This window comes from Opisthocomus hoazin, chromosome 7 (assembly GCF_030867145.1).
Source record: "Opisthocomus hoazin isolate bOpiHoa1 chromosome 7, bOpiHoa1.hap1, whole genome shotgun sequence".
Lineage (NCBI taxonomy): Eukaryota > Metazoa > Chordata > Aves > Opisthocomiformes > Opisthocomidae > Opisthocomus > Opisthocomus hoazin.
Genome location: NC_134420.1, coordinates 30286884 through 30299576, shown reverse-complemented (window position 1 = coordinate 30299576; position 12693 = coordinate 30286884). Strand labels below are relative to the sequence as shown.

Sequence of the window (12693 nt, the reverse complement as noted above, 5' to 3'; positions counted from 1 at the left end):
ACTGACCATATATAATGCCCACAAATAGAATTCACATTGACTTGACCCACATCTGAAGAAAATAAAACTCTTCATTATTTCTATGGATAGAAAATGTATACCAGCTTGTAATTTCAGTCAACACCAGCGTTTCCTGAGGATGAAGACTACATTCTCTCCCTACAATAGTGTCAACAGAGAAAGGAAAGCAGAGAGATTTAGTGAAACCCCATCAAGGACATTCTTATCCTTTAATTATTAAGGCCTTCAAGGTCCAAGCCCATCGCAGTCTCCACAATAAAATTAGAAAAAAATCTCATAGTCATTAGAGCAGTAAGGGAAGATAACATTTATTCAAATATAAAAGTCAAACCCTAAAATAAACTTTTATTTTGGCCCTCTCATGCTTCCCTAGTATGCCATCGTCTCTCTAAATCACTTCCAGAAAGACATATTTCCTCTTTATTTGTCCGGTATCCACTACAAAGGACCCCTATTCCACCTGTAAAGGCCGGTACAATCAACAGAAACCAATTCCAAACTGGCACTACGGAAGCCATATAATATATCACCTTCACCTTGGTCCTTTTCAAAAATAAGCATGCACAGTTAGGCTGAGCGGTTCCACATTGCACTATGAGCATGTAACGTGTAACCCACGTGTTGGAAAATAGCACGTAACCCTGACTACTCTAGTCAGCATAGTACCATTACACAATCTTTAGTAACAAAAATACTTTAGACCACAACTGTACTACATCCAGTAACTCACAGTGCAAAAAAGCAGTCTCGAAGTGGCTTATTTTCAAACCAAGTAACAGCCAGCAGAGAACAAACAACAAAGACAAGTTTTCACCTGTATTCTAAGCATTAGACACACTGTCTTTCTTCTCCCTTCCAAAATTCAACACAGTTTTCAGAAGAGCTGAGGACCAAACAACTCCAACAGGAACTCAATCACAGAATCATAAAACAGTTTGGGTTAGAAGGGACCTTAAAGAACATCTAGTTCCAAGCCCCCTGCCCTGGGTAGAGACACCTTCCACTAGACCAGGTTGCTCAAAGCCCTATCCAGCCTGGCCTTGAATCCATCAGCCTCTGAAAAGCAGATCCCCGGATTTGATTCCCCTTCTAACACTGATACACTTGGAATAAATCAAAATGCTGTTTCTGTGGCTGTGAGGTGGTTCCACTGAGGCATGCACAACAGAGCAGAATGTGTTGTTTTAATCTGTTTGCACTTCTAAAAATTCATTAGTAGACTGAATCCCTTCTCCCAGCCTTCAACTAAGATGCCCTTAAGGGTGCTATACAAAACATCTGAAATCTCAGTCATCACAACCTAATGTTTCACCTGTCTTTCCTCCAAGTACTGAAGGGAAAAGGGAATAGCAGATCTTGAAATAATGACCGACGTGTGAGGTTATCCAACAAGTCAAAACATGCAGGAGCATCTAATAACCAACTCTCACTATCAGGAGGGGATTTTCAAGGAAATACTGTAGTTTAACTGCCCATTTTCTATGTACAATGTTGATTTTCAATCAGAACAGGCTATTTTGGAGTTACGCCCTGGCTTATATGAAGATGAATAATGTATCCAACTAGGCTCAATTAAAGAAGTTCTCCAGCTACATCCAAATCTGGCTTAAATACAGCATGAACTCAAAAATTAAAAGTTGAACCAGAAAATCAGTGCTAAAGGAAAGGTAGCATGAAGAAGGTGTGGAGGGTTTTTTGTCTTTTTAACGACATCATGCAATGGTCACTCACATTTCCTAAATTAAGTTACTCTGATGCTAATGTATATTAGATATGCAAAAATTAAGTTCACAAACCAACAGTGAGAAGTCTAGGTGGAGTTACATTAAGAGAAGAATGGGAAATCCAAGTTTAGATGCCAGTATGGGTTTAATCATGATTTAAGCATTACAAAAGGTCTGAGAAAGCTTAGCAATAATTCAGTCATATGCAAGTAATTGTAACATCAGTTTTGTAAAAGAGTTTTGGGCAAAAGAGGCAGCTGGGAGAGATGCATGCACTCTGCCTATCTGCAATCATCTGTACAACATTCAAAATTTGTTTCAGTCAGTATATCTTGAGAATATGGAAGATGATAACTTAATGAGAAGTCATTATATTCACATTTTCACACAATATTCAGATGCAAATTAAATAAATACCAAAGATTAAAATAGTAAGCTCAGGCAGATTTCTCAAGCAAACATTCACCTTCTAAACAGGTGCTGTTCACACTGATCAGAGGATTCAAAAGGGTCTGATGATTCACAGAGGCAGTCAACTTACTCCTCCTGATGTCCAGACAGACCAGTATCTTTCTGACAGGAAAAATAAGTGACTACTTCAAACCGTCTACAAAAGGAATCTACAGTCAATTACGGGAGGAGACAGAGGTAACTATCACTACAGGGTTTCATTATTAAAACCGAACTCTGGGAAGGTGCAAAATTGTTTTTCATACATTTTAAGACTGCTTTAAAAACAGTTGACTTAAATGGATGCTTGCAGTTACATGGACATTAGCATATATTTATCATTCACGCCACTTACTTAGAGATAGGCATTTAGTAGTATGTACAGTTCTGGATAAACAACTGGAACTGAAATTAAGCATCACCTGCTTAAAGTTATTAGTTACTACACGTTCATATGGCATATTTGCACACTTCCTCCATTACTGACAGAATAACTGGCATTTTAATATGCCCTTAATGGATCTTTGGGAAAGGAGGGATTAGAAACTCCAGACAAAACTGGCAGGAGTGAGAAGTGAATGACTTCATTATTTATTTCCAGATTTTGAGCCCTGAAGTTCTCACGGTACTCATTAGGTGTATCTACAACACACACGAATATCTGGCCTACCGTCTTATGCAGAAGCATTTCAAAGTGCTCTTTCCTACCCATTAACTGTACCCAGTTTCCCCCCTGCTCTCTAGCTTTCTTGTGCTTACCTTCGGCTCACCAAAACACAGCCTGTCATTTTTACAGAATACAATGGAACATGTTTCGGGTACAATTCTCTGATAATGTGTTCAAAAAGCCTCCATAAAAAACTCACCTTTACTATGGATGACAAGCAATCAAGAAGAACTCACAGGACTAATTTATGCACTTTACCAATCTTTTCACTACTCAGTTATGGTACCTCTAATAAATATAGCAACGTTAATGCTTAAACATATTTGTGACAGTTTTTGAAGACTTAAAAACAAAACATGTAATAAAAAAACAGTGCTACACAGCAACAGAATTAATTCATGTCTACAACCCAAACTTGGATTTGGCAATTAAAACTGTTTTGCAAAAAGTTACTCTTGACTTCTCTTTATTGAAGAGAGGGGTGGGTGAAGAAAGAGGAAACCAGTTTTAAAACCAGTGCATTCAGGGTTTCCAAACTGCAGCACTTGCATTTATAGCTGAGGAACAAGATAGTTAAACTGAATTCACCTTATTGCGCCCAGTTTAGAAAAATAAGTTAAGCACAATTTAGAACTCTGCGGTAATAACATAAAGAGGGGGAAACAGCAGAGGAAAATAATTGTCTGAATGATTCATGTTTACTGCCCTTTAAATGCAAATTATCTTCAGCTAAGTTCTTTCCTCTTTTTGAAGTTTTTCTTCCATATGATAACACAATCAGCATACATTGCTCCATCACCTCTCAGGTGAAACAAATCAAAGTATTTATTTTCACCTCTTTCACATTTTCAAAAACACGAATATATGACATAACATACTGTAACAGTTTAACCCTGCATCAGCTAACAAATTTCTTTAGGTTTAAGCCCACACACTGCACAGCCTACTTGCTTTCTTTTTCTGCTTTGCCACATCTCTTCAGCTTCACAAACTTCTGAACAGAGCTGTCAGTATCAATTCTCAGCAAGAAACCTAAGCCACTACGAACCACGGCAGCGACTGGCAGCAAGTGCCAGCACTACTCTCACAATGCCTCAGAGAGAGAAGTCCTAAAGAAACTAAAAGCTTTTAGCTCACCTACCACTGACTTGCTTCTTGCACGAGTCTTCGTGCAACTTCATTAAATAAGAGAGCAGAGAAAAAGGGTACATTCAGCTGACATAGTATTTCAGAAGCCAGAAATATTTCCGTATTCTGCCCCTCTAGCACCGGGGTCCCAGCTCCACGCCACTGTCTGAGTAGCAACACCTCGTAGACAGTGTCCAGTAGTAGACACACAGTGAAGTTAGGCCCTCAGAGTTTATTAATTGGACATCAGACACCACGACTACGTACTTGGCTCTAAACAAGGGCACAGTTAACACATGTTGCACTCCTCCTCAAGAAATGCACTGCACAGTGTAAAGCACTTATTTACTATGCAAAACTGCACATTTCTCCATGCTGTGTGAAAATTAAATTGTTGGATAATATTCTCCCCATAAAACAACTGGTAATAATTATTTCTCCTAAAGAGAAATTACAGTGAGAACAGAAAAATGGCCTTGTTTTAGTCTCTAAAACACTGCTCAACTCCGCATTGCTAACCCACAGATGTCTATACAACAGATTCCTTCAACTAGGTGGCAGCGATCATTTTTCTGCACTGCGAAGTTGTGTTGTTGTTTTTTTTTTTGTTTTGATTTGTTTTTTTCCTGGAACTCACATTTGCCATGACCATTGCATTTTAGCAGCCATACTCCTTTCACAACACTATTATCTGGGACACTGGCAGCTCTGTGGTCCAGCAGTCAACATAGCAAAACATTTAAACTTCAGTAATCATGGGGAAGTTCACTGTTCAACTGATAATAAAAAACATAAAAATACAAAGCAGGAAACTGGACTGTGACTTCATATTGACTGTATTTGCTGTGCGGTGGAAGTGAAGTCAGAAACTTCTCGTTCAAAGTCTTTTGGAAACTTAGCCCACGTTGACCCCATGCACAACTGCGCTTTAGTACTTCAAGCTGTAATTTTCAGCAGAAAAGATATAGCTGCATTTCTGGTGATGGGTAATTTAAAATACATGTTAATATAGACCACTAACATAAACTCGGATTCACAACTCTTTAAAGTTAAGTTATGGTAAGATATACTTGCTTCTTTCCACTTGCCATCTCCCTGCCTGTCCCTGCTGATCATGTGAACTGGCAGTCAATATGGCGTGCTTCGTGGCATCAAGGCAAGCTAATTTTGAAATTACTGTGGGCCTCCAGAGCTTATCAGAGAATTCTGAAGCTGCTTGCTGTGAGACATGGCCACATGCAGAGGCTCACACTGGTTTTAGAGAATAAATCATCTTTAAGACAGGCATGCCACCACATCAGCAAAACCTCAGTTTTTGTTGAATTAGTATTCTCATTAAAAAATCATTTTCTTTATTATCCTTACATGTTCCTTCCTAGACTCACTGTTCCACTACTAAAACATACTATAATTTTTTAGTAAACAAAATTTCTAGATGTGTGTTAAACACTGTCTACCCATTTCCTTAGGAAAGGTAATTAACAAAACAGAACACAGGCAGACAGTAACAGAAGAATGCAGGTATCTAGATACAACACTGATGCGTAACTGTATTCTTACTTATGCACACATTTTAGAATGCTTCCCCTCTTCAAAGGTGTTGTCTATTGACCTAATTCAATTATTGACATTATAGCAATACAATTAAGGAACTGCTTAGAGTCAGTTCGGGGTTTGGTTTTTTTTTTTGGGTGTGGGGGTTGTATGAGGGTTTGTTGTGTGTGTTGCTGTTTTTTTTTTGTTTGTTTGGTTTTTTTTTAAATGTGAGAACAAGTTTTGCAGATCTCTCAATGTTATTGTTCTTCTAGTTACCCACAAGATGCATCTTCAAGTTCCACGATCTTTCTATTAAGCATTCAGTTGTAATTATTACTCTTACTTTAGGCCTGTCAAAGAGAATTCCTACCATACAGCAAACGTAAGACAATTGTGGTGTAATTTATCATGGTAAAAACACACAACTACCTTCCAAATTGTCTATTAAGTACCCATAACTGACATGAATTTAGTTAGTCTAGACACGAAGAGAAATTCCAGCACACTCATCCAGACACACAGTGTGGACCAACTAAGACAAAAGTTAAAGATTTGCCTAAACCAGGATGGTCTGGTTTAGAGTAAGTTTCAAGTTAACAATAAAGGAAGTGACAAAATTCATTCATTTTTCCCCGCTTCCTTAATATAAAAACATGAGTTTCAACACAAGAGAAATTGTTACAGCTTCCACTAATCACACTCATTGCTTGTCTGACAGACTTGCAATAACCTATCCTATCTTTTGTTGATAAATCAACTAACAATCCAAATGTCTGGATGCCCACACTTATTTTTGCACTTAAAAATTTAGCAGCTCTCTTGGAAGCTGGGAAAGGAGACATCTTTAGAACAGAGTATTAAAAATACATCTTTGTTTCCCTACCTGTTTCTCACTCAGAGCTGTAATTTTGGCTTGAAGCTCATGAAGCTGTTTCTTCAAATCAGCGTTCTGATTAGAAAGAAAAAATATCTGTGAGAAAGATATTCCATTTGTTAACATAGAGTAGTAGCAGGAAGGTGGGTTTTTTGTTGGTTTTGTGGTGGTTTTTTTGTTTTTTATTTTGCATAGTGTACTACAAATATAGCACCTCTGGATGTACAGTAAATCAGTAAATAAGTAAGGTTTTGTTGAACCTCTTGAATTTTAAGTCACTGAGTGCAACAATAACCAGAGGACCTTTCTAGCACTCAGAGACATAACCCAGTTTGGAACAAAGATTTCATTAAAACATCCATTAGCGCTTACCACATTATAAAGCACACTTCTACATTTCATCAAGCTTACAAATCAAAGGAGAAATGTTTGTTACTACATAATACGATAGTATCATATCGTATACAGTAGTATGCTATGGTATGTTACCCAAAGCATTCTCACTTATGTTGCTTATACAAACACACTATCATGCATTTGACTGTGTAGAGCATCGACATACATATCTATTAAATCTTAATTGACACACGTCAAGTGAAGGCAAACATATCTAAGCCTTCATTTCCATGTACATTTATGCCTTAGACTATATTTAAGATAACTACATCTGCCTTAGCACATCATTCATATCATCACTTTGCTTACAATAGCACTTTCTTAAGTTTTAGATTTTAAAGACATAAGCATCACTATAAAGATGCAGTCAGGAAAATTTTTTACCAGGACTATTTCTTTCCTACTAAACATAAACTAAACTAAAAAAATCTGTTCTCAGTTTAAAGCCTGTGAAGCTCTGAAGAAATGTGACAGCAAAGCAAGCTCCCCTGCTTTTTTTCCCCTCTTTTTCCACTTTTTTGTTCTCATTTATGTTGCAAACTCTTTATGCAGGTTTGCTGTGCTACACGGAAATATTAAAACATAGGACTAATATTGTTACAGGAACTTGATGCTCAGGATGACTTCCCTGTTTTTACATTCCTCCATACAATTTTGAAATGCATTACAATCTCATCTTGTAGGTAGTGTGTATATTGGAGAAGACTACTCTAGCAAAACCTGATACTGACCAGTCATCCTCTCTTCTTGTAGATCCCACTTAATAATGCAGGATAAAAATGCATTAAGAGCACTGGAAGCAGAGACAAGATTTACTCTTCCTAGCTCCAGGAAATTTGCATGCCTGCTTGCAGGGCGACCTGGCTTTCAGCAGATATGAACCAAAAGTGAACTGCTCTAACTGTTAGCAGAACTTACCCAAATCCCATCAGAATAAGGAAATTCTAGCAAGCAGATTTTCCAATACCACCCTACTCCCTGCTCATCCCTCCCTGTCAGGTGACTAACTACTTGACTGTTACAAAAAGCTGTCTTCCCACTCTGCTGAGCTCAGAAAAATATATGCTCAGAAAATTACAGGGCATTTACTGTTGTATGGGGATGTAAGCACTTAACAGCAAGCCTCAAGTGAGCTGCCTTTATCCCTCTACTCAACATTTCAGACTGGTTAGAGAACTCCACGGAACTCCCCATTCAGCACACCGGAGTGCTTAATTGCTGTACAAAAAAACCCCAGTATCCTTACACAGTCACTAGGAAAGGGATGACTTCTGCTGTCTATGCAAGCAGTCTAGATATCCAGCTTCAGTAGCGCTGAAACATCCTAAGGCCAAGTGCCCACTCTTTGGACACTACTGTGCTAAAGTTGGATATCTAAAACAGGCAATCTGAATGCAGCCTTAAGCTACATTCTTTATTTGGACAAAATATTCTATCTCTTTTTGTGCAACTGTGAACCTTCTGGTACTCTAAAAAGCAAAAAGGGAATTCTAGTAATGCCAGATTTTATACAGAGCAGCTTCCAATAGACTCAGAAACTTACTGCATGTTTGAACTGCTCCATAGTCTGCAAGAGTCACTTCATTTAAACTGTGCAGAATGTGAGGCAAAAGGCTCCATAAAGGCAAAAGTTTTGGGTTTGTTTTAAACTATCCAACAGTCATTGCTTAAAGACTCATTCATAACAGTTCTCTTCTAAACATTGTGTTAGTGAGGAAGAACATGATCAAGAAACACCTAAAATTCTCAAGTTTCATGCACTGTTATTTCCTGTATTTTTAAGGGTGAATAATGCAATATAAAAATTAATAGTTACCTGCGGATCTTGCTTCATTTGGGCAACCAATTTCTAGAAAGAAAAAACATGCAACAATACAATGAAGAGTTTCATTACGGATCTTGTTGAACACTTTAAAATTCAACAATTTTAAAGAACCTTTGTAAAAGCAAAATAGTCAGTTTACAGGATTTAATAGCGTGGCCTAGAATCCAGTATTCTGTAATTTCCAAACCCATTCTTATTAACATAGTAAAACTACTGTACTAAGCCACCACTTTTACTCCTTCTCCTAAACAACTCTCAAACAAGTGATGCCTTTCAAAGACAATTTAGGCCAGCTGGGTAAGATAATCTAATAGCTGTGTCTCCTCTAGAACTGCTGCCTTCTTTGCTTGCAGTCACAAGAAACAAATCACAGATAACTGCTGCAGGCACAAAAGCTGTTTGTATATTCAAGAGCAGAACGTTTCAAGTACTAAGGGTCCGCCTGCATGTTGGCTTGGCTGCTATCGCATGGAAGACCCAAGTTCAGAAGTATCTTTGCCACTTTTCTCCCTCAGAGAGAGATTGAGATCATTGTAGAAGAGATGCCCTCCACATCCAAGACAAAGCAGACAGATGGTTACCATTCACTATTCTTCCTCCTGCACTTCCTTCAGGCAGCTGCAGGAGAATGCTGTCTACTGCTAAGCAAGGAAAAAGTTACCAGGCTGTCATCAAAGAAAACCAGAGCACAGAATGAACAGGCAATGTAAACCAAAAATTCCTAATTTCTCTTTCAGAACAATGCAAAATCTGTATTTTCTCCCTATTTGCTCATCAGAATCAGGAAAAGTAGTGACAAACAGAAGGACGAAACAAGCAAGTTTCATTCCACCTGCATAGATACCGCTCAGAGAATTCAGCCTTCATCAACTAATTATCTTGAAAAGTTTATTTTATCTCACATTCTAAAAATGGTATTAATAGAAAAAAGCATAACACAAAGATAACTGTGCATCAGACCACAGGTTTACCTGCTGCATTTTCTTTCCAGTACTTTCTAGCCAGTAACAGAGGCATCAGCACGAATGTCTATGCTGGACAAGCATATAGTGTTATCTCTGATTTCTTTGAAGATTATTTCCTATGTTTAATAGCTAGTAACACACTTTCCTTACATTAATCTACCTTAATTACTTTTTGAACTCAGGAAAGCACTCCAGATTCTGTGATAGTGAGTTCCAAAGTTAAACTACAGCACTCTTACATAAAAGGACCTCCTTTTTCTTCTGTATCTGCCTCCTGATAATACAAGCATTTGGGGCAAATAAAATTATGGAAAATCAGTCCTGACTCGAGTCAAGAGGAGTTTGAAGTTGGACTCAATGACCCTTATGGGTTCCTTCCAACTTGAAATATTCTATGACTGTTTCTCTATTCATCTTCTTCCTACTTTTTTTCCACACCACATATTCCTCCACCAGTTATCGCTTCTTCAGATCGAAAATCTTCTTATGCACAAATCATTCCAGCACTTTGTTCACTCTTAGCACTCTTCCCTGTACTTCTCTAGTTCGCCTCTATCATCTGGAGACAAAGTTTAAAACTGCATGCAGCACTCAAGTATTCCGTACTGCAAGAACTCCCTCCACAGTGCTAATAGCCAATTCACAGCCTGCTACTGCAGATGTAAAACTGGGACTGTTTTTCCAAAGTGCATCACTTGGCATTTCTCTATACTGAATAATATTGTTTTGTCATGCTACCATGCAGTGTCAGAAGAGCTATGGTGTTATGTTACCCTTTTGCTTACATGTTTAGCTTATTTTTCCTTGTGCTTTCTGCCACATCAGAGTTTGACAAACAACAAATCTGTTTTTATACAAACTGCTTGTACAGACTCAGTCATAAGACAATACAGTCAGTGACTGTAAACTGTTCATAAAGTACTGCTAAATTTATGGATCATGCAATACTGCATCATCCAATCCTAAGAAAAAAGAAAGTGCTTTTGCAGTGACCCCAAATGCAAGCTAAATATAAGATATTTTAAAAACTACTAATCTTTTTCCTACGAAATGAGCAAAGGAAAAACGATGTTTTCTCAGTTCTTTCCACATATCAGCTTGAGGAGTCATCCATGAAGACCAGCCCTTCTGTGAGAATAGCTAAATATAACTCCTTTAACACCTCTTGTGATCAAAACTATGAAGAGCAGACTGTTTCAAAATAACCTTAATTAAGTCAACACAGTAGCAGAATGAACTACTTAGATTTGATCCATCTCTTCTCAGGACAAGCAATATAGCTTTGACTTGGAAGATATTTGAATATTCAAGTTGTACTCTAATATAGCAAGCGACGTGGTCAAGCTTCATTTATGGAGGATTCTTCAATCATCGAAATGAAACAATAAATGTAGCTTTTTCTAAAAAACTAAACATCTCCTTCAGGTCCTTACTGGTAGTTTAAAATACACTTTAAAGTGTATTTTAACAGCTTCAAAGTTCTGCAGGTGAACTGGAACAGGCAGGAAACAAGGAGCTGTTCTACAAACAAAAATACAGTCCTACTGAGCATTACTTCCTACAGCCATGTAAGCAGTCACGGGTGACACGCTGCATCAGGAAACTGAGAGGCACTGCTCACAGTGCAGAGCTGAACTCTGCACGCTCATCATAGACACCTGTCCACCACTTACAAGGGGATGACAAACTACAACTGTACGAGTGCTGGGAAGCTTTTTTAGAGTCTTCAGAAAAAGAAATATTGGTAAGTAAAAGATGACAAGTGAGACAGTTCTCCACAAATCCTGAGCACTGCCAAAAGAGGTGATGGATTTTATCTCTAAGTTACAAAATTCAAAGATATACAATACAGTTCAAGCATTTCATTTGAAGATTTCTTTTTTTGTGCCATAACCAGTCTCATTTCTATCAGTTACCATTTGATGAGCACAGCAGTAACCACTCGCACACAGTTTAAGAAAAGTTTACCGATGCACCCAACATGTTGCTGTGTTATTTTCCACTGTAAACACTTAGACTTCTTAGCCTTAATTATGGGAATATACAGCATCTTGGAAGAAAAAAAGACAACCTTCTGATACAATGGCTTGTCTAGTTTCACCAACTAAAACTAAATTTAATTGAAGTTGATTTCAGTGCAGAGCTCACTTTTAATGAGGACTGGACAAAGCTAGGACAAACAGGGTCAAAAAACCTTGAAGTTGTTAAAAAAAGTCCTTTTGGACATTTTCCAGTCTTCACCCCTGTTCATCATCATCATTATGAACAGATGCTAAAGATTATTCAAAATTTGCTGTCTTCAAATTTTTGGTTAGCTTAGGCATAAAGGGGAATGAAGATGCAGACAAGAAGTAAATGCTGTAATACAAACACAAGTATGACTAGCGTTCTGATCACCATACAGCAGGTAATACTTGAAAAAAATACTTACTGGCCTTAAACATTTTAATGCCTTCCTCAAAATTAATCTTTAGCTTTTTCAAGTTTTTCCCCCTAGCTGAAAGCTGTAATTTCTTAAAGCAGACACAGCTTCATTTTACTACTCCACCCATTCAAGCTCTTGCACTGCACTCAGCATTGCAGCAACTACTAAACAAGCCATGTAGAACGTTTGTTGACATAAGTCACCACGTAATTTGGAAACATTTTCTAAATTTTGTATGATGGGTTACACTCATCAGTGTAACCTATCACGTGTTTCTTTTATCTACTGTGTAACAGTTGTGAGTTCAGATATCCAACAGAAATACTTGGGAGAACTGTCTTCAGAAAACGTCTCATTGATAAATTAAACATTTCAAATTGGCAGCTACTCTGTGTTTATGACTAACAATTTTGTTCCAAGAACAAATATGCATGTCCTCTTATATTTGCTAAATTCGGTTTTATTATTATTTTTAATATTTCTCATTTTTGTTGTAACAGAATGGCAAACTGCAATCCTACTGCCATACAGTATTGCATGGGCTACCAGTAAAAAGATCCAGTATGTAAAAATTTTTGAACGCAAGCACTACAACGTTTTGGTTAGCAAAACTACACAAGTTTAGAAGGTACTAGAGTAGCAGACACTCCAGAAGAGAAGCACCAGATGAGACCATGCAGCA

General features: G+C 37.7%; 1 protein-coding gene across 7 annotated transcripts in view; it reads right to left on the bottom strand.

Annotated features, from left to right (window-relative positions):
* Positions 1-12693, bottom strand: part of PHF21A (PHD finger protein 21A) — a 140587-nt gene that overhangs the window by 88820 nt on the left and 39074 nt on the right. For all 7 annotated transcript variants that reach the window (XM_075425691.1, XM_075425686.1, XM_075425692.1 and 4 more), the window contains exons 4-5: positions 8613-8645; positions 6410-6475 (exon numbers count right to left, since the gene is read on the bottom strand). In XM_075425691.1, the coding sequence (XP_075281806.1) occupies positions 6410-6475; positions 8613-8645 (99 nt within the window). The remainder of the gene's footprint in view (positions 1-6409; positions 6476-8612; positions 8646-12693) is intronic.